General features: G+C 30.5%; 8 protein-coding genes across 8 annotated transcripts; 5 read left to right on the forward strand and 3 right to left on the reverse strand.

Moving 5' to 3' along the window:
• Positions 1–46: 46 nt before the first annotated feature.
• On the forward strand, positions 47–4810 carry SCC2 (cohesin-loading factor complex subunit SCC2; the record flags this gene model as incomplete). The annotated part of the gene is made up of 1 exon (XM_004182068.1): positions 47–4810. One exon carries the CDS (start codon positions 47–49, stop codon positions 4808–4810), a length of 4764 nt encoding a protein of 1587 aa, XP_004182116.1.
• Positions 4811–5238: 428 nt separating this feature from the next.
• On the forward strand, positions 5239–6633 carry CDC1 (putative lipid phosphatase CDC1; the record flags this gene model as incomplete). The annotated part of the gene is made up of 1 exon (XM_004182069.1): positions 5239–6633. One exon carries the CDS (start codon positions 5239–5241, stop codon positions 6631–6633), a length of 1395 nt encoding a protein of 464 aa, XP_004182117.1.
• Positions 6634–7109: 476 nt separating this feature from the next.
• On the forward strand, positions 7110–7568 carry RPS31 (ubiquitin-40S ribosomal protein eS31 RPS31 fusion protein; the record flags this gene model as incomplete). The annotated part of the gene is made up of 1 exon (XM_004182070.1): positions 7110–7568. The coding sequence occupies one exon, from the start codon at positions 7110–7112 to the stop codon at positions 7566–7568; it is 459 nt and encodes a 152-aa protein (XP_004182118.1).
• Positions 7569–7850: 282 nt separating this feature from the next.
• Positions 7851–10838, reverse strand: TBLA0H03190 (uncharacterized protein; the record flags this gene model as incomplete). The annotated part of the gene is made up of 1 exon (XM_004182071.1): positions 7851–10838. One exon carries the CDS (start codon positions 10836–10838, stop codon positions 7851–7853), a length of 2988 nt encoding a protein of 995 aa, XP_004182119.1.
• Positions 10839–11527: 689 nt separating this feature from the next.
• SLY1 (syntaxin-binding protein) lies at positions 11528–13555 on the forward strand (the record flags this gene model as incomplete). The annotated part of the gene is made up of 1 exon (XM_004182072.1): positions 11528–13555. The coding sequence occupies one exon, from the start codon at positions 11528–11530 to the stop codon at positions 13553–13555; it is 2028 nt and encodes a 675-aa protein (XP_004182120.1).
• A 390-nt stretch (positions 13556–13945) lies between these two features.
• HST4 (NAD-dependent histone deacetylase HST4) lies at positions 13946–15133 on the forward strand (the record flags this gene model as incomplete). Its single annotated transcript, XM_004182073.1, has 1 exon — positions 13946–15133. One exon carries the CDS (start codon positions 13946–13948, stop codon positions 15131–15133), a length of 1188 nt encoding a protein of 395 aa, XP_004182121.1.
• Positions 15134–15313: 180 nt separating this feature from the next.
• GPN3 (putative signal sequence-binding GTPase GPN3) lies at positions 15314–16129 on the reverse strand (the record flags this gene model as incomplete). The annotated part of the gene is made up of 1 exon (XM_004182074.1): positions 15314–16129. The coding sequence occupies one exon, from the start codon at positions 16127–16129 to the stop codon at positions 15314–15316; it is 816 nt and encodes a 271-aa protein (XP_004182122.1).
• A 465-nt stretch (positions 16130–16594) lies between these two features.
• On the reverse strand, positions 16595–19051 carry CSC1 (Csc1p; the record flags this gene model as incomplete). The annotated part of the gene is made up of 1 exon (XM_004182075.1): positions 16595–19051. The coding sequence occupies one exon, from the start codon at positions 19049–19051 to the stop codon at positions 16595–16597; it is 2457 nt and encodes an 818-aa protein (XP_004182123.1).
• Between the last annotated feature and the right edge of the window lie 428 nt (positions 19052–19479).

A 19479-nucleotide genomic window follows, 5' to 3' on the forward strand; every position in this document is an offset into this window, starting at 1 on the left:
TTAGAGTTCCATTTAAATACGACCAACATTACACAAGTTTATTTCGATGACCTCATCATACCCAGGTGAAAATTCAGATATCGGTAAAACATTAGTAGAAGGAATAGACAACCAACCATTAACGTATCTAGTTCCAAAAGAATGTCTTACTAAATTGATTAATGATCCACTAAAAGTTTCAATTCCTTTGGCCACTGATGTATTTGAAAATCCAACCAAAGAAGACTTAAATATTGAGTCATACGATGATTTAAAGCTGGGTACTGCTGATGAGCTAAATCTGGAAGAAAGAATCATTTACAGAAGACCAAGGAATATTCAAATGAATGAAAACGCTGCAGAAGGTCAATTTGATATGTATGACGGATTATCACCATTAGCTCTAAAATTCTTGAAGCAAAATGAACCAACTTTGACATCAGAGGATATACAATATAGTGATTATGATAATGACCCTGTGTCAACAAATAACGTTTGCATTTCTGAAACGAACGATGACTTGCACGTTTCTGATCCGATCAACGGACTAGCTAGAGGGAAGAAGAGAAATGCATCCCAACTTGAGCATGATGAATCCAATGAATATGTAGACTCATATCAAAGTTTGGATTTAGCAGGTCATGAAACTTCCAATAGATTTAAAATAGCCAATAATACAAATGTCTCAGTAACTCAAGCCACTATCTCAAAACAATATTTAAAGGAATTACATTCAATTTTGAAAATACTTGGTAAAGATGAGGAATCTTCATTGAAAGATAATACAGAATATTGGCTTAACATACTCCACCAAGATTCAAATACAAACACTTACGCTTTAACAATTAAATGTTTAACGAAAATTTCGCTTTTGATCAAAAATATTTTAAAAGTTCAACAAATTTGGGATAAAATTTCTATCAAAAATTTACAACGAATTTTAGATTGCTTGATATCAAATATTGAAATAGCTGATAAGATATTAATTCCTGATATATATAAAGAAAACACTTTGAAATCATCCATACAGTCAGAGCCAAGCTCAGATGTATATTCAGATCCCGACTTGGAGTCACAGTCTAATTTAGATATGAATATGCTAAAAAAAATTGCGTACATGTCCATTTCTTTAGTTTTCAATATTTTTTTATTTGATAAAAATGATAAGAGACTATCGTTGGAACGATATGTATCAATCCCCTTAGAGTTCTTACAAGCTACTTTAGATCGTTTTAAAATTTGCGATATCGATGATGATGAATTGATTGTAGAAATTCCTATGTTACAGCAATCACTTGAGCCATTACCATTATATATTGAAAAGAGACCATTTTTAGATGAAGGCTTATTGAGTAAATTAGTTTATATGTTTGCTGATGTATTAATGAAGAATGAAACTGAATTATTTACTAAATGGCAACCTAGACATGAGTGGGAATTAATCAAAAAGACTGTAACAAATATTTATATTTCTTTATTTGTTAAAATCCCAAATCAAAGAGATTTCATAATCGAAGAATTATTAAATCATTTAGATCAGTTACCTATAAAAAGATTACAGAAAAAATTAAGAAGAATAGAGAAAAATGTATTCATTACTGATTTTACAATTACAATAATTTCAATGTTGGAAAATTTAAACTCTTATGATTTTAGTCATAAAACTAGTTCTGACAATGACGATAATTTAGATGAAGAAAATTTAAAATTAATTACGAACTATTCTTCCGAGCAATCAAAATCTCTACAATCCATAATATTTCAAATTACTGATATCATTCTAGCAAAAATGTTAGATAATCCTTATAAAAATAAATATATTCTAGAAAATTACTCAACCGATTTGATTACATTGTTGCCTTTACCACAATGGCCAATTGCAGAAGATTTACTATCCTCATTAACAAAGCAAATGATATTAGAGTTTAACCCTTCGCAACATAATACTAAGAATAAGGCAAATTCTACTATAATACAAGGCATCTATCTACAAATATTAGGTGAAATAGGTTCATTAATGTTTAAAATTAAAACGAAGACCGATTCCAAATTGTCCTATAACTTAACCTCTTTATATAACTACCCAGAAAATTTAACTGCTTATTCCAAATCCTTTAAAAAATGTCTAAATTACATAGAAGCTGGATCAAACAGTGATTTTTCAATGAAATATTTCTGGCAGAAATATGCTAATGTTCTATTAAAATTAGGCGAAATAAGTAATGAAGATAATATTAATCAGGAAAATAGTTCACTAGATTTAAACTCTAATAACCATGAGATCTCTTCTATCAATAAGAAACTTCCAACTTCTTTTAAAAAATTAATTGAAGAACTAGAAACTGATGATTTCATCTTGATGAAGCCCGATGCCCAAATTAAAACTGATTCATCTGAAATTGAACAGGAATACTTTTTAATGTTACAGAGTTTTGAATTATTAAATCTATATGAGCCTTACTTAAAACTGATTATATCAGCACTGGACAAGGACAAAATTAAATTAAGATCAATCGCTTTAAAAAATTTATCAATGCTTACTACAATAGATGAAAGTATTCTGGCAACTCCTTTGGTGAAATCAACTATTCAGCAAAGGTTTAACGACTCTTCAGCTTTAGTGAAAGATTCAATCCTTGACCTAGTGAGCATAGGTAAAGCACCTCTTTACTTCTACAAATCGATAAATCAAAATTTTAATGATGATAGTATAATGGTAAGAAAGCATGTTCTCAAATTAAACGAACAAATTTATGATGAAACGTCTGATCTCAATGTTAAAATATTCATTGCTTCTAAAATAATTCAAAAAATGGAAGATGAAGATGATGTAGTAATTGAATCTGCAAGAAATGCCTTATTTTCAAGATGGATACAAAAGGTCAACACTACAGAAAATATCCCTGAAATTCAATTACAAGAATGCAATGTAATTATTGATGTAATTGCTGGGGCTATTGCAACAAATGAAAAATGCTTAGAACTTTTTGATTGGTTTTTAAACTTCTATCTCCTAAATGAAGAAATCCATCCAGTTAATGAGCAAAATCTTATTACCAAGTCTTTAAACAGATTGACAGATACACTAGTTCAACAAATTACTCAGCTACAATCTAATGATTTAGATGATTCAATTCTTCTAGCAGATAGAAGCAATAAATTGAATTTACTCACCATTTTTTCGGATAGTATTAGCCCCTTTATTACCAGAGATCATATTATTGCATTGTATCCTTATATTGTAGGAGAAGATAGGTCTACTTTTCAATATTATCTATTATTGATTTTCAACAACACGCTAAAAAAGTTGCAAAATTTGAGAGTTAACTTTTTATTTGATTTAGAGACTACTGTATTAAGTAGATTACCAAGGATGACTGCTCAAGAAATAGATCAGGCAATGCCACTAGCCTGGAATATTGCAACTCAAAGAAGGGACTATTCTAGGATCGCAAAGGCATGCTCTTCATGTTTAGGCCATCTTTCCCCTTATATTAACATTGGTACTAAAACTCCCAAATCCCTTCCAATTGATGGAAAATTGCAAAGGTTATTGTATTTAGGGACCGGGTTTGCGAGATTTTGTGAGTTTAACCCAGAAACCGCAACATTAAGCTATCTTCAGAAAAACGACTCAATATATGAATATATGGCTAAATGCTTATTAGTATTTTTACAAGAATCAATCCCATTAGCAATAAGAAAAATTTCTATCAAAAATTTAACCAAGCTATGTAGTAGCCACCCCAGATTGTTTAATTCAAAACATATTCTCAAGATATTTGATTCTGAATTAAAGAATAAACAAGCGGAACATCAGTTGGTTATATTAGAAGGGTTCTATGACTTTTTTTTAGTGGAAGAGAAAAATTCTATTCGGCAAACTGGGGTTAATACAATTTATTCATCTAATACGACAATTAAACGACAAACTAATACCAACAAACAGCTGATCCATGATGGCATTTGTTCTTCTTTAGTCTCGCGATATCTTCCAAGTATATTGGAAATTTCACTTCTGGAAGATTTCCAAAGTTCATTAATTGGCTTGAAACTCTTGAAACTGATTTTGAGATACGGATACACAACTCCAACAAATTGCATACCCACAATTATAGCTATTACCGGTTCAACTAACGATCATATTCAAAAATTTGCCTTAGAAATATTAGAAGATGAATTTGAAAAGTATGAAACCATAGTTTCAAACAATATATCTAAAGGTATCAATCTCGCTATACCGTATATTAAGAAACAAATGGGCAAGAACTATTTTGAAAATTCCAATTTCTTGCGCAATCTACAACATATCTTAGGGAATCACAAGAAACATTATAATTCATTTTTAAAACGAATTGTTAAATTGTTTAATTCTTTCCTAAACGAGCTTTACTCTGGAGAATGCTCAACGGTCAATGAAGAAATTATACTATTTTTCTGCAGTAACGTTTCAAAACTAAAGTTTAACACCCAATACGATCTCCTAACAATTTTAAAAGAAATGGGGTACGCCTCAGAACAGATACGTTCAATTATTCTCGATCAGCTCCGTTCGAGCTCAGAGGCAGTAACTCTTAACATTCGTAACGCTATCATTGTACAAATGAGTTTAGAAAATGTTATGGATCTTTTATCAAAATGTTATGGTATCAAAGAAGATGTTATTTTAATTAGCTATGGAGAAGAATCTGAAATGAAAGAGAGACAACTACCTGAAAACTGTTGGTTTAATGATAAGGATGCTATTAATACTATTAAAGGATTGATGAACTTTTGTAAAAAGACTGATATTGGTGATTATTATTGTAACAAATATAAATATGTGGATTAGAATCACCCTCTGTTACGAAAAGCATACAAATGTTTACAAGATAAAATATCATAATAATTATAACAATTATAAAATAAATTAGCATATTGCATTATTATAGAAATTACTTTATACACTATTTACTTCAGCTTATATATATTAGCTTTAAGGACATTCTATTTGCACCTTTTATCCACATTCAGTTAAATCTCCGTGTATTTTTCTTAATGTGTCATCTTGATACTAAAAAGATTTTGGGAGATTGAAATTTACGATATTCGTACCAAATAAAGTAATAAGGAAAATAATGATTATATCTTCTAATAATAAAAACAAACTATAAGGAATAATCTGCATTGTTTTGCATTGTTCTAATATTTTTAGCCAGCTTATTAACCTAGCAGGACTAGCTCATTAGAAGATAATTAGAATATACAGTTAAGATAAGAATGTCTAGTAGAAAAGGAAAAAAGTTTCTTCCTAAGACAAAAAGTGAAGCAGAATTAATTGAAAGTAAGGGCCACGTAATAAATAAGATGCCTCATTTAAAGAATAATGGTAAGTGGAAAATATACTGGCGTCATTTATTCCTAATGGTTATTTTTTGGATATTATTGATCCACTACTATGAAAGAGTCGTTGTCAAAAGAGCTATGAAATTATGTATGTGGAATAAATGGGAAAACTGGCCTAAAGAAGCTGAAAGTTTTAAGGTAGGGCTATTTGCTGATCCTCAAATTATGGATAATCATTCTTATCCTGGGAGACCTGAGGTCGTCAACTTTTTTACCAGATCAATTTTAGACAATTATCACAGACGTAATTGGAAATACGTACAATTTTGGTTAGATCCTGATGCCAGCTTGTTCCTGGGAGATCTATTTGATGGCGGAAGATATTGGGAGGATGAATACTGGCATGAAGAATATAAACGTTTTAATGAAATATTTCCCAAGAAGGCTGGCAGAAAATCTATAATGTCATTACCAGGAAATCATGATATTGGGTTCGGCGATACAGTCATTGAAAAGAGCTTTAAAAGATTTACTACATATTTCGGCGATACATCTTCATATACAAATCTAGGTAACCATACCTTTGTATTAATAGATACAATTGCGTTATCAGATAAGGCCAATAAAAACATCTCAGATATTCCAAAAGAATTCTTACATCAATTTTCTAAAACACATCATCCATTGCCCAAAATCATGCTCACACATGTTCCACTTTATAGGGATCCCAAAGTTCAAGTATGTGGGAAATTACGCGAATCTCCAAAGTTATTCCCCATGTTGAAAGGTGATCAATATCAAACAGTCATCGATTATGATATTTCACAGAATATCTTAAGCACAGTACAACCAAGATATTTATTTTCTGGTGATGATCATGATTATTGTCATATTAATCATACCTATGCCACTCCCGATGGAATAGTAAAAACAGCTGATGAGATAACTGTTAAATCTTGTGCGATGAACATGGGAATATCTAAGCCTGCTATTCAACTATTATCATTATATAATCCAACTTTGAACGAATCACCAAACATAGAAACTATTCAGACAAATATCTGTTATTTGCCAGATCCTTATAAACCAATTAAAATGTATGTTATAACATTACTTATTACTGTTGGTCTAGTCATTTACATCAACATCTTCCCAAGAAAATTCAATGACAATGTAGTGACTCGTTTAGAGAGACTAAGAGAAAAAAGGTTGGCCCAAACAGTGAATTGCTTCCAATGCCATTGGGTACCTTACGTACTTCCCATACAAAGGTTATTGGATCTGATTACTATGTTCAAGAACGGGTTTCCATTATTGGTCTATTTATAAATCTAATTATCCTAATCTCTGCAATCTTCACAACATTTGTATTTTATTTTAGGTCAATTTAAAATAATAGATTCCTTAAGCAATACTTTTTAATCCTCTACCAGTGATAATCTGTTTTAATCGCATTTCTATTTTTATCTCAGTACTTTATTACTATTATTATTATTATTATTATCGTCTCTTATCATAACTTTTTAGCAAATTTGCTGACTGCTCATCCGTACACCACATGTTTCGGATATTTTCTATTTGAAAATAATTTTTTTCACTATCATTTAGAAGATGAATTTTTCTTTCGGGAAATTAAGCAAACGAACAAGCAATGAATTCTGAAATTCTATAAGTTTCATATGAAAAAGGTTGATAATGAATAATTTACAGCAAAGTTGATTTATTAAAAATAGTCTTCTTTATTTTTAAAGATCAGTAACCATTTGGTGAGAAAGAAGCACATTAAACTTTGCCGACAAACCAATATGCAAATTTTCGTCAAAACCTTAACTGGTAAGACTATTACTTTGGAAGTCGAATCCTCCGACACCATTGATAATGTCAAATCCAAGATTCAAGACAAAGAAGGTATCCCACCTGATCAACAAAGATTAATCTTTGCTGGTAAGCAATTGGAAGATGGTAGAACCTTATCTGACTACAACATCCAAAAGGAATCCACCTTACACTTGGTCTTGAGATTGAGAGGTGGTGGTAAGAAGAGAAAGAAGAAGGTCTACACCACCCCAAAGAAGATTCCTCACAAGCACAAGAAGGTTAAGTTAGCTATCTTGTCTTACTTCAAAGTTGATGATGAAGGTAAGGTTGTTAAATTAAGAAAGGAATGTACCAACTCCACTTGTGGTGCTGGTGTATTCTTAGCTAACCACAAGACCAGATACTACTGTGGTAAGTGTCACTCCGTTTACAAGGTTAACGCTTAAGCGTAAAGTATTTAAATTGTGTTTTCATTTTTAATCATTTTATTTAACTATATACTTTTTAATTTAACCTTTTAAGCAAGCATTTCAATATTTGAAATTTCAGTATTAAAATACTTACGTATGAATAATTTGTTATTAAATTTTAGAGAATTAGCCCTAAAGAGAGAAAATAATGTTACAAAAAAAATTCAATTAATGCTAATTTTTATATCTATAAACTTGGGATACTATCATAATCATTTAATGCTATCTTTGATTCATTTAAAGTGAGTAAGTGTATTTTTACCGTGTATTACCAAATAGCATCCATGCAGAATCTTCACTGTCATCGGTACCATATAAGTTTAATGAAACTAAAGGTCTATAATTTTTCGGCTCATTATCATCATTATTATTTTGCTTTTCATTTGATGTATCAGCATTGATGGTTGATTTGTCCTCCTTTTTTGATTTAGGCGTATCATTCAAACCATCTTCTTCGCTATTATTACCATATAAAATGTTTTTCAATTGAATATTTAAATTATTAGTCAATGAAGAATTGATATTAGTATATGCATCTGTATTAGTGTTGCTAGCATTATTATTAGTAGTAGTATTAGCATTTTGATTTGAAGAATCAAAATTTCTTTCATCATTAATACAAGAGTAAGAATTAGTTATATGCAATGTATCATTCTTAATAGTGGATGCAGATTGATATCTTTTCCTTGCAGTTTTCATATTGTTTGAATTTACTGTTGAAACAGAGTTCGTGGCAATTGTAGTTGTAGTATTTGAAGAGACTGAGGAACCTGGGGAATTTAAAACAACATCTTGATCTTGAGCTGAATGTAAACTATTGGTACCATCTAAATATTGTGGAGTGGTATAGCCTGACATCAATCTATCTTCTTCATCTAGTTCCATTAAGTGTTGACGGTTAATTGTATGAGCATTAATGCTACTATTGCCTAGAGAATTATGGAAATTTATTGCTAAAACATTTGAATTTGTATTATTACCACTAATTAAAGAGGTAAACAATTGATTTGCTTGTTGTTTTCTAATTGCTTCAAAAGATTTATTAAGTAAATGTTTTTCGAATATAGAATTTAAATTAGTAGCAGATCTATTTGTTGAGTTATTTTTTAAATTTGTGTTAGAATTTGAGTTTGAATTTGAATTTGAATTTGAGTTTGAGTTTGGGTTTGAATTTGAACATAATTGATTTACTTGTTGTAAATGAGTAGGTGTGGGTGATATTATATCATTAGTTAACCATTTCATTAGAGAAGTTGGATTTGGGGAAGCAGATTTCATATTAGTTAGATTATTATTGAAATTATTATTTATTAATGTATTGTTTGTAGAATTATTATGAGAAGTTAAATTATACAAAGATGAGTTGGAGCTATTATTACTGGTTGAAGGAGTTGATATTCTGGAATAAAACTCAGGGGGGATTAAACTATTATTTGAGCCATGGTTTGAAGACATTTTAATTTTATTCGATTGGCTTGATCTTTTTCTTTGATGAGAATATATTGATGAGGAAGAAGTAACGTTATGTGTTGTATTATAATTATCATTTTCATCAAATTGTCCATCATGAATATTAATATTGGAAGGAATATGATTAACGGTTTGCGAATTTAAATCTGAATTTGAATTTTTATGATGGTTTATGTTTTGGATACTCGTAAATGAATTATTTGGAGTTATGAAGTTATTTTTATGCAAATTAGTGGGAATGACTGGAATTTTAGGAGACATGTTACCATTAGTATTTGGGGATGTATGATATTCATTAATAGGAGGTGAAGCTTGTGTAAATGGTTTCTTTAAAGCAGGATCCATCAAACTTAATGATCTAAATCTTGATTTCTTTATACTTTTATTATTAGGATTACCATCTGTTACACGGGATTCCAAATCAAATTGAACTAAATCACTTACCGATGGTGAGGCAGATAATTTGGAAGGAACGTCAAAGCTTATTGGACTATCATTTTCTTCATCGTCATCTTCATCATCCTCTTCAATGATATTTTGTTCTTCTTGAATTAAAGTTGTATTCTCATCATCATTTTCATATTCACTGTCAAAATCTGAATTAATATTTTCGTAATTTGTTTGAGGAGTGTCTGTCAATATGGATGAGATCGAAGAATATGGCGAGTGCACGAATCTTGTATTATTTGATAAGGTAAAATGATTTGAATTTAAAATAGTTGGAGAAGTATGAGTAGTATTCATTGAGAAAGACCTAATCCTCACAGATTTGTCCTTATTCGAAGTTATGATATTATTTTGGAATGATAAGATTGAAGATGATTCTCTTTTCAATTTGGGATTATCACCTAGTTCATTATCATCGTCTGAAGAAATAGCACAATTGTTATTGTATGAAGGATCTGGTGATTTTTGTGGGAAATAATAAGCAGGCGGTGAAGGAGAGGTAGCAGGAGATTCTATTGAGTGAATATTTTTAATTGGTGGATGGTTATGATGATGATGCTGTGAATTTTTCTTTAATAATGTTAGATTGTTTAATGACTCCTTTGATAAATACGAAGCAATGGGTCTATCTGATAAAATCGTTAATAATGCTTTAATCCCTGTTTTGTTGGTTATGATTAATATGGTGTCTAAATTGGAATCTAAATTTTCATCATTGGAATATGCAAATTTCGAATTTAATTGATTATAGTAATTCTTAAAGGGTGAACTTTCTGAATTAGAAATTGTGATAGGATCAATCTCTTTAAATTGAATTATATTTAAAATCGAATCATTTCTAATAAATGTCTTGAACCATTTATGTGATGTTGGTGTCACTTGAACTTTAAAAGATAAATTAATGTGCTTATTTTTAGAAATTTGTAATTTATTAAAAGTGGATTCTATTAAATAACGTATTGTCTCTACGTATCTTAACGAACCTGAAGATATAATGTTGACAAATACATTAACATATTTACTTGCCGAGTTGTTTATTCTCGACCAAAATTCTTTATTGTTATTGGTAAACGATTCAAAAATACTCTGTTTCATATTATTAATCTTAAATTTTCTATTAAAATTTGATAACTTTATATTACCGACTTGGTCATTATAAAAGTCAATAGAAGGTATATCGATATGAACATTAATAGTAAACTGCTTCAATTCAGACAGAAGTTCAAAACTTTCGTTTTGTAATTGTTTCGTATTCGGTACTTCTGAATAACATAATAGAAATAAGGAATCATGTGTGGTAATAGACACTTTCGGTCTATTTTGAGGCATGATCAATATGAAATAAAAATGCTATACTACCTTGCTACAACACTCTATTCTCCTGTCAACACTACTCTATTCCTATCTTATAATCTATCAACAATAGAGTCACTAGATTTATTATAAATGATGGGGAAATGCTTGGTGCTCTAATATCTTAAGTTCTCGAGCTATACAAACAATGTTTTAGGGCAAAATAGTAAACTGAGATGGCAGAAGATTATGATAGTGTCAACTTGGGCTGATCAAGGCTCTGGTATTCTTATATGCCATGACTCAGCCTAGATAAGGTACAGCTGCCAATCCCATCACCTTCTTGTTTCTTATAGTACGATGATCACCTTACTCATCTCGTTTAGTTGGACCAAAAATTCAAAGCCGAAACTCAGATTTGAAAATTGAAAATTGACAAAAATGAAAAGGTACCATGTGACCAACCGGGTAACAGATAGTTTGAAATTTTCCTCGAATTGCAAAATCAAGAAGTTAAAGTTAATATTAAAGAGGGTAAACATGTTTTATAGGTGAAGTTTAGTGATGGTTATGCTGCTTTGCAATATCATAAATAATAGGACGTAAGCCAATTGTACTCTACTGGAAATTGCTTGTAAAAAATAAATAAGGGACAGTAAGGTATAAAACACAAGCATAGAAAACAAATATAGGATAAAACAGATAAACATATACAATTATATATTATGGTTACTAGTAAAGAAGAATGCCTCAGGGATAAGCAAGTGGCTTCGATCCTTCGAATGCTATTTTTAAATGATATCTCCTTGGACACCCGTGATGTCGATGCTACTTTCAATTCGACTAATGAACTGAATTGGAAGGTTTTGGTTATGGATGCTAAGTCTACATCTGTTGTTTCATCTGTATTGAGAGTTAAAGATTTGCTGAAAGCAGGGGTTACTGTACATACATTAATTGAACAAGAAAGAGCCTCTTTACCAGATGTTCCTGCTGTGTATTTCATCTCCCCTACCAAGGAAAATTTGGACCGTGTCATAAATGATTTGAAAAATGATTACTATTTAGAATATTACATTAATTTCAATTCTTCATTACCAAGACAACTATTGGAATATTTTGCCAAGAATGTTGCCCAACTAAATAAATCAGATAAGATTAAACAATTGTATGATCAATATCTGGATTTTTTGGTTACTGAAAAGGAATTATTTTCTTTACAATTACCTTTAACTTATTCCAAATTAAACAATCCTCAATCTAATGAAGATATTATTACTCAGTTATGTGAAAATATAGCCACAGGTTTATTCAATATTATTATTACGACTAATATCATTCCTATCATTCGAGCCCCAGTCGGAGGTCCTGCAGAAATGGTTGCAGGTAAGTTAGGGTCTAAATTAAGAGATTATATGATTAATATGAGATCATCCAATAATAATGCTTCAAATGGCAAATCTACTTCAACTGGCACACCAAATCAAGGCGCAGACACGTTAGAAAAATCAGTATTGATTTTATTGGATAGAAATATTGATTTTACTTCCATGTTTAATCATTCTTGGATTTATCAATGTATGGTATTTGATATATTTAAATTACAAAAAAACATTATTACAATCCCCATAAAACAAGATGATTCTAATAAGTCAGATACAAATAATAATTCATTAGTAGGCAATTCTTCAACAAGATCTTATGATTTAGAGCCCACTGATTTTTTTTGGAATGAAAATTCCCACTTACCTTTCCCAGAAGCTGCTGAAAATGTGGAAAATTCATTGGCTGATTATAAGGAGAAAGTAAATCAAATAACTAAAAAGACGGGTGTTTCTAATATTAATGATATAGCTACAAATTTTGATCAAAAAGATGCAATGGAAACTGCTCAATTCCAGGAAGTGATTAAAACTTTACCAGTCCTAACAAATAGAAAATCCATAATTGATATGCATATGAATATCTTTGCTGCTTTGTTATCAGAATTGGAAGAGAAAAAATTGGATACTTTTTTCGAAATTGAACAACAAGATCCAGATAATAACAAGACAAGAACCGAATTCTTGGATATGCTAAATGACAATAAAACCAATAATTTTGATGACAAAATGAGATCGTTTATAGTATTGTATTTATTGTCTAAAAATGGACTTCCAAAGGATTTTATAAATAAAGTGGAAACATACTTTAAAGATAATCAATATGATATTACTCCATTGAAATATATTTATAAATTGCATGAAATGACCCAATTATCTTCTATGTCTCTTCAAAATAAAACTTTAACGACCAGTACTAATTCAAATTCAAATAACACTAATACACCAGGGACTTCAATTCAATCTTCATCTCTATCAGGGTTATATAATTTAACAGAAGGTAGAGTAGGCTCTTTATTATCAGGTTTGAAAAAACTTTTACCTGAAAAGAAAACCATTCCAATTACAAATGTCGTAGAAGCTATAATGGATCCTTTGAATAGTTCTCAAAAGAATTTGGAAACCACCGATAATTATCTATACATTGATCCTCATAATACAAGAGGTTCTCATACAAAGAAGCCAAAAAGACAAACATACAATAACTCCATTGTATTTGTCATAGGAGGTGGTAATTACTTTGAATACCAAAATCTTCAAGAATGGGCACACGCTGAAATTCATAATACAAAAACTGTCATGTATGGTTCTACTGATATCATTTCTCCAAATGATTTCTTGCACGAAATTGCTGCCTTAGGCTCCAATTGATTTGGTCCGTTACAGCTACCAACTAAATACTCTAATTTACAATTCTATATACCTCTGGTTCATAATACATTATAAATATCATCCCTAATTTATTTTGATTCTATATTTTTTCAGCTTTTTCTGTTTTTTTCACAGGTTTAAAATATATATGTAATTATTTCTTAATTTAGATAGAAATCCGCCATTATTTGTCGCCCTAAACGGCGTCAATCGCATTTCCTGAACAGGAATTTTCGCAAACAAATTAGAAATGGCTTGCGATGAGTCTGTGGAAATTTATTTAGACTATAGGGTCAAAATCAATGATACTTAAAACAATTAAACAATATATATATATATATATCAGATATACAAATAGTAAAGGTAGCATAAATAAAATAAAGAACGAGTATGACATCAGCATCAAATAATACACCGGAGAAAAAACATGCATTACCGTTAACTCCTCCCAGCACTGCAGAAAAATTAAAACAAACTGATAAAAATTTATCTCAAATTAATGATTCTTTTTATACCAGGAGAAAGTTACTACCAACATTACTAGAGGATAATAACAATGAAGATAAATCAACAACTATAATACCATCGAAGAGGAAAATTGTAAGAAAACCAAGGCTAAAATATAGGCCAATTAACAATACAGTTTTAGAGATCGATACCGATATACTGTCATTTGTTAAACCATCTCAAAAGAATGAATTAGATTTTTTGAAATATTCATTTAAGTATTGTAAAAACATGATAGTAGTAACGGGTGCAGGCATATCTGTTGCTTCAGGGATTCCAGATTTCAGATCAAGTGAGGGTATATTCAAAACAATCTCTACAAACGGTAAAGACTTATTTGATTATAATTTTGTTTATTCAAATGATGCTAATATTTTGAAATTTAATAAAATGCTTAATTCATTACACCAATTATCGAACAAGAGTAAGCCTTCTAAATTTCATTATTTTTTAAATGATTTGTCTTCGATGGGGAAATTAAAAAGATTATATACTCAAAATATCGATTGTTTAGATACGAATTTAGATCATTTAAACACTTCATTTCCCTTATCAATTAAAAATTGTCCTAAGACAATCCAGCTGCATGGTTCATTGAATGATGTCATTTGTAATAAATGTGACTATAAAATAGCTTATAATCCCTGCCTATTCCCTCAAATCATTGAAGAAGCTAATGCTCTGGTTCCAGAATGCCCACAATGTCAAGAATATGAAAATGTTAGAGTTGTTGCCGGTATACGATCTAAGGGGATAGGTAAGCTTCGCCCAAGAGTTATTTTATACAATGAATTCCATCCAGAAGGTGATATAATTGGATCAATTACATCTTTAGACCTAAAATCGAGATTGGATTGTTTAGTTATTGTGGGAACGAGTATGAAAATCCCAGGGGTTAAATCTATGTGTAAAGAATTTGCTAAAAGAGTACGGAAATCAAAAGGTTACATACTTTTTATAAATAAAGAAATGCCTTCAAAGCAAATTTTAGATTACATTGGGGGAGTAGACCTTATTGTCCTAGGGGATTGTCAGATTTTACCCGACTTACTGGCGGACCAGTTATCTTAAGTATATCTGTAATATTTGTCCCCTTAATTTCCTATAATTACATTAAAATACATTCATATATATTTTATTAAATATTATAATCGATTATATTCTATTAGTACTAATTTACATTAAATTTAAACTACAAACTCTATCTGGGAAATCTGATTCTTTTTTTAAAAATAGCTCAAGACAAAATGACTACAGTTCTTCGATATCAATTTGATCGTTTGGTTCTTTAGCTTCTTGGCTTTCCCCCCATTGTGTCACATCGTCGATATATGATATTATGGTAGCGACACTTTCTGGATTCTTAGACTCTAATGGTAAATATTGAATCATCCCAAAATCATCAACAAGATGAGCAATAGCATTATTTAAACGATAAAATTTTGGATTCATATTTTTATTACTTTCACTAATTAATAGCATAGGATCTGGATTCAAAAACTTCTTTAATTTCCTTCTAGAGTAATCATCTTTGACTAAATCCATTTTACTTAAGATATTGATGTGTGGTAATTCTAATAGAATCATAGCTGACATAGCAGCTAAGGAGCCACTGAAAAATTTGGAATTATCAACAATGAAGGTAGATTCCATTAAATATGTAGCACATAAGCTGAAGTTTAAGTGTTGCTGTAAATGGCGCACTATGTTAGGTAAAATTGGGATATGTGTGTATAATTCAATTTGGCCGGGGCAATCAAAAATCAAATATTCATCATTATAATCACCAATTTCTTCATCTAGCCAATCCAGATTTTTCATTAAATATTCAAAACAGTATACTAATGCACCATTTGGTCCTAGATCTAATTCTTCCATCACATCTTCCAATGAAATTAAATCCCGAATGTCTACAGTAAATTCATATTTATTCGGTTCAGCAGCAGGATCTAAATTTACAATATGAGCTCTTCTACCAATTGTTTGCATGTGTGAAATGATAGAATTACAAAAGGTACTTTTACCAGCCCCTGCTGGTCCCATTACTAAAACACCTACACGGGACATTTTTCTTTATAGTAACAAATTTAAATAATTGATTGTCTCTCTAAACCTTAGACACTACTATGGCTAATGTAGTGATAAATTATCTTTTTTGACAGGGTATAGATCCGTAAATAATTTATTTATTTATTTGGATGCAAAATTGATTTTTAATCAATTGTATTCAAGTATGCTTGTACTATACTTATTAATCAGAAAAAATCCGATGCTCATTGAATTTTTACCCGAACAAATGATAATATATGGAAAAATATTTAGAAAAAGGATTATTCTAAAGACAGTAATTATCCTCATATTAGCAGGGGCTGCTTATATTTAGAATTTATATATTATATTAATAGATTGATTTCTAAAATAAATAAGGTGTCTATGTTTGAGAATAATAAATATGTATGTAAAGAAAAAAATCTACTATGCAAAAAAATGGAAGAAAGTGTAGAATGAAAAAAAATTCAAGAATTAAAAGGTTCAGTCTAACATTGGACCCTCTAGTATCGACACCAGATATGGATAGCTGTAAGAATCTTCCTCCATTATACTAGATGACATTGTAACGTGTGATTCATCTGATTCATGTTCACGGATAGAACTTAACGCAATATATTGAGACAATGGTATATAATTCATTTGAAAATCCCACAAAAAACTTAATGTTATTAGTGGAATGGGGAATAGCCACGATGAGAGAACCCAGCCACCTTCAAACCCAGCTAATGTACCTGCCATTGTAAGTTGGAAGAGTAGTAACCCTAAAATAACCCTACGATAAATTAAAGGCCATACTTTACCGGTTGAGTGTGGTAAATGATCTGTAGCAAATACTAATTGGTATTTGTATACGTAGAAACCAATAACAAAGTATGCAAATGATGATAACAATAACTTCGTGCTCATGACACTATAGATTAATGTGATAATCAAAATCAAAATTGGTTGTGGTAGTTGTAAACCAAAGTTGAAGATTGGTGGGTTATAAAGTTCTTTTCGTTGTCTTGGAGTTTTAGCGGTGATTTTTACTAATGGGAATCCAATCAAACTTCCAACCAGTAATAATTTGAAGGGAAACATACCAATGCCTTGCAAAATAATCAAATCAACATAAAATAAGGAAAATTCTTTTACTGATGTAGCTAATTGATATGCAATTTTAGTAGTGTCACTTAAATAACCCCAATAATTAGAAGCAGTACCAGCTAACGTAAACACTAAGAACAAATTCACAAATATGTAGAAGAAATTTTTTGATACTAAAGAGGTCTCTTCTTCGCTATATGAAACTAAGCCTTGATAAGAAGTCAAAAGTTCATAGAAATAAGGGATACCAAAATTCAGAATTGTAAACAAATATGTGGGTAGTAAACCAGTTACTATATTTTCTGCCCATTTATTTTCTTTCAAGAATTTACCTAAATCTGGCCAAAATTTGGAAATAGTCTTCATATTTAACAGTGTAGCTAAGTAAGACACAGGAATAATCAAGAATAAGCTTGAAATACCGATAAAAATGGTGACCAAATAGCCTTTTGTCAACCGCTCTTTTCTTGATAAACAAACATTATCCCATTTGATATCATGAGGCGCAGGAGCTAATCTTGTGATGAAATAATGAACTCTTGGGTCTAAGACTGCTTGTGCCGCCATTTGTGCATTCGCCACTGAGTCCATTGTCACAAATGCAGTAGGTGTGGCAGAATAATGTTTTTTTCTTGCATCAATGATTTCTTTATCTATGAAAAGTAATTGTTGTTCAAGATATTCAATCGCATCTACTTCAGTACCAAAAAGACCAAACCAGCCAGTCTTCATTTTTGGACGTTCTTTTAATTGAATCTCTCCGTAAACATGGTTATCTTCATTAGATTCATCCGATGATGAGATATGATTTGTTTGATTATTTCCATCATTATTTGTATTGTTATTTGTCGAGTGATTATCTGAGTTTTCTATTACAGATGCTATGTTATCGACGTTTCTTTCTAAATTGTAATTTTCAGAGATATATTCATGAGATCTCAAATGTCTTGGACATTTTTCATAATTTAACTCTAATTGTTTTAAAACTTGTTCTCTATAATGAAACAATCTGTTTAAGGGGCCCCATTCACGGCATATTGTGATTGATGAAACTTTCCCGATTTTTAATTGTTCGATTCTTGTCTTTAAAGTATTTTTATCACGCATCTCAATTGGAATACCAGAAAGACGAATAGTCCTATCTGTTACTGTATTCTGTTTCCCTAAATATTTCTGTCTCGTAGACACTACTAATTTGGTTTGATTCAACAATAGACGAATAGTAACAAACGTAAAAAAATATGTGAATAAGACATACATCCATAAATAACGGAAGCTTGCTTCTGGACCAGGTTGGGTAATAGTCTCAATTGGCTCCTGTATTTCTCTTTGGAACCTTTTCACAAGGTTGAGTATTCTGTCAACAGAACTTTTATCAGAACCATCATCGTCGTCGTCGTAATTACCAGTATAATGGAATCTTACAGGTGATATTACACACAAACTAAAGAAACAAAAGATACCGACTAGTTTGATACACATTTTAAAAAATCCAATGAATACAAAGGCATCTAATCCTGCATAGTCCAATACTTGGTGATCGTCAATTTTATAAAGGACAGTCATCCATCCAAACAAACTATTTGGATCCCATGAGGGTAGTCTTAAACTCCCTGAATCTTTATATCTTCTACTTGCGTATAATTTTGGCAATTTTTTTAGTAATAGAGAAAAGGAAAGTAATGCAAAAAGTCCTAATAGAATAGCAGTGTATAATTGAGTTGTGACAACTTTTGCTGTTGGTTTTCTAAAATCGTGTGGCTCATCGTATAAAGTAGAATTCAAAGCACCAACATTATTCATATTTGTGGCATTCCTCTGGTCTATTCGGTGACCCAAGTATTGGTTCATTTTCCAAAAGTCAATTAAGAGAAAGGGCTATTTGTCTAATATATTTTGTAAAGAATGCAGCTAATACTACCAAGGTAAAATACTTCTAGAGAATATTAGTTATATGTGGTATGTTATCTTATTATGTAGATAGTAGCCTTCCAAAATATTCTATTGAAAATTATTGATGTTTCAAAGTTGTATGGATATGGAGTCTTTTTCGAGTCTACCAATTGATGATTTAAATGCCTCGGAGTGGGCAATTTGTAAAATAAACAATGAAATATGTACGGAATGTTAAAAAAAAGAATTAGCAAATAAATTAAATAAATATAGATAATAGTGGAAATGGTTTTCATGATATAAGTTAAATATAGTATTGAATAATATACAGAATGTGAGGATAAAATGTAGGTAGTGGAAGATATATCAAAACATGCAAATTAATA

This window comes from Henningerozyma blattae, chromosome 8 (assembly GCF_000315915.1).
Source record: "Henningerozyma blattae CBS 6284 chromosome 8, complete genome".
NCBI lineage: Eukaryota > Fungi > Ascomycota > Saccharomycetes > Saccharomycetales > Saccharomycetaceae > Henningerozyma > Henningerozyma blattae.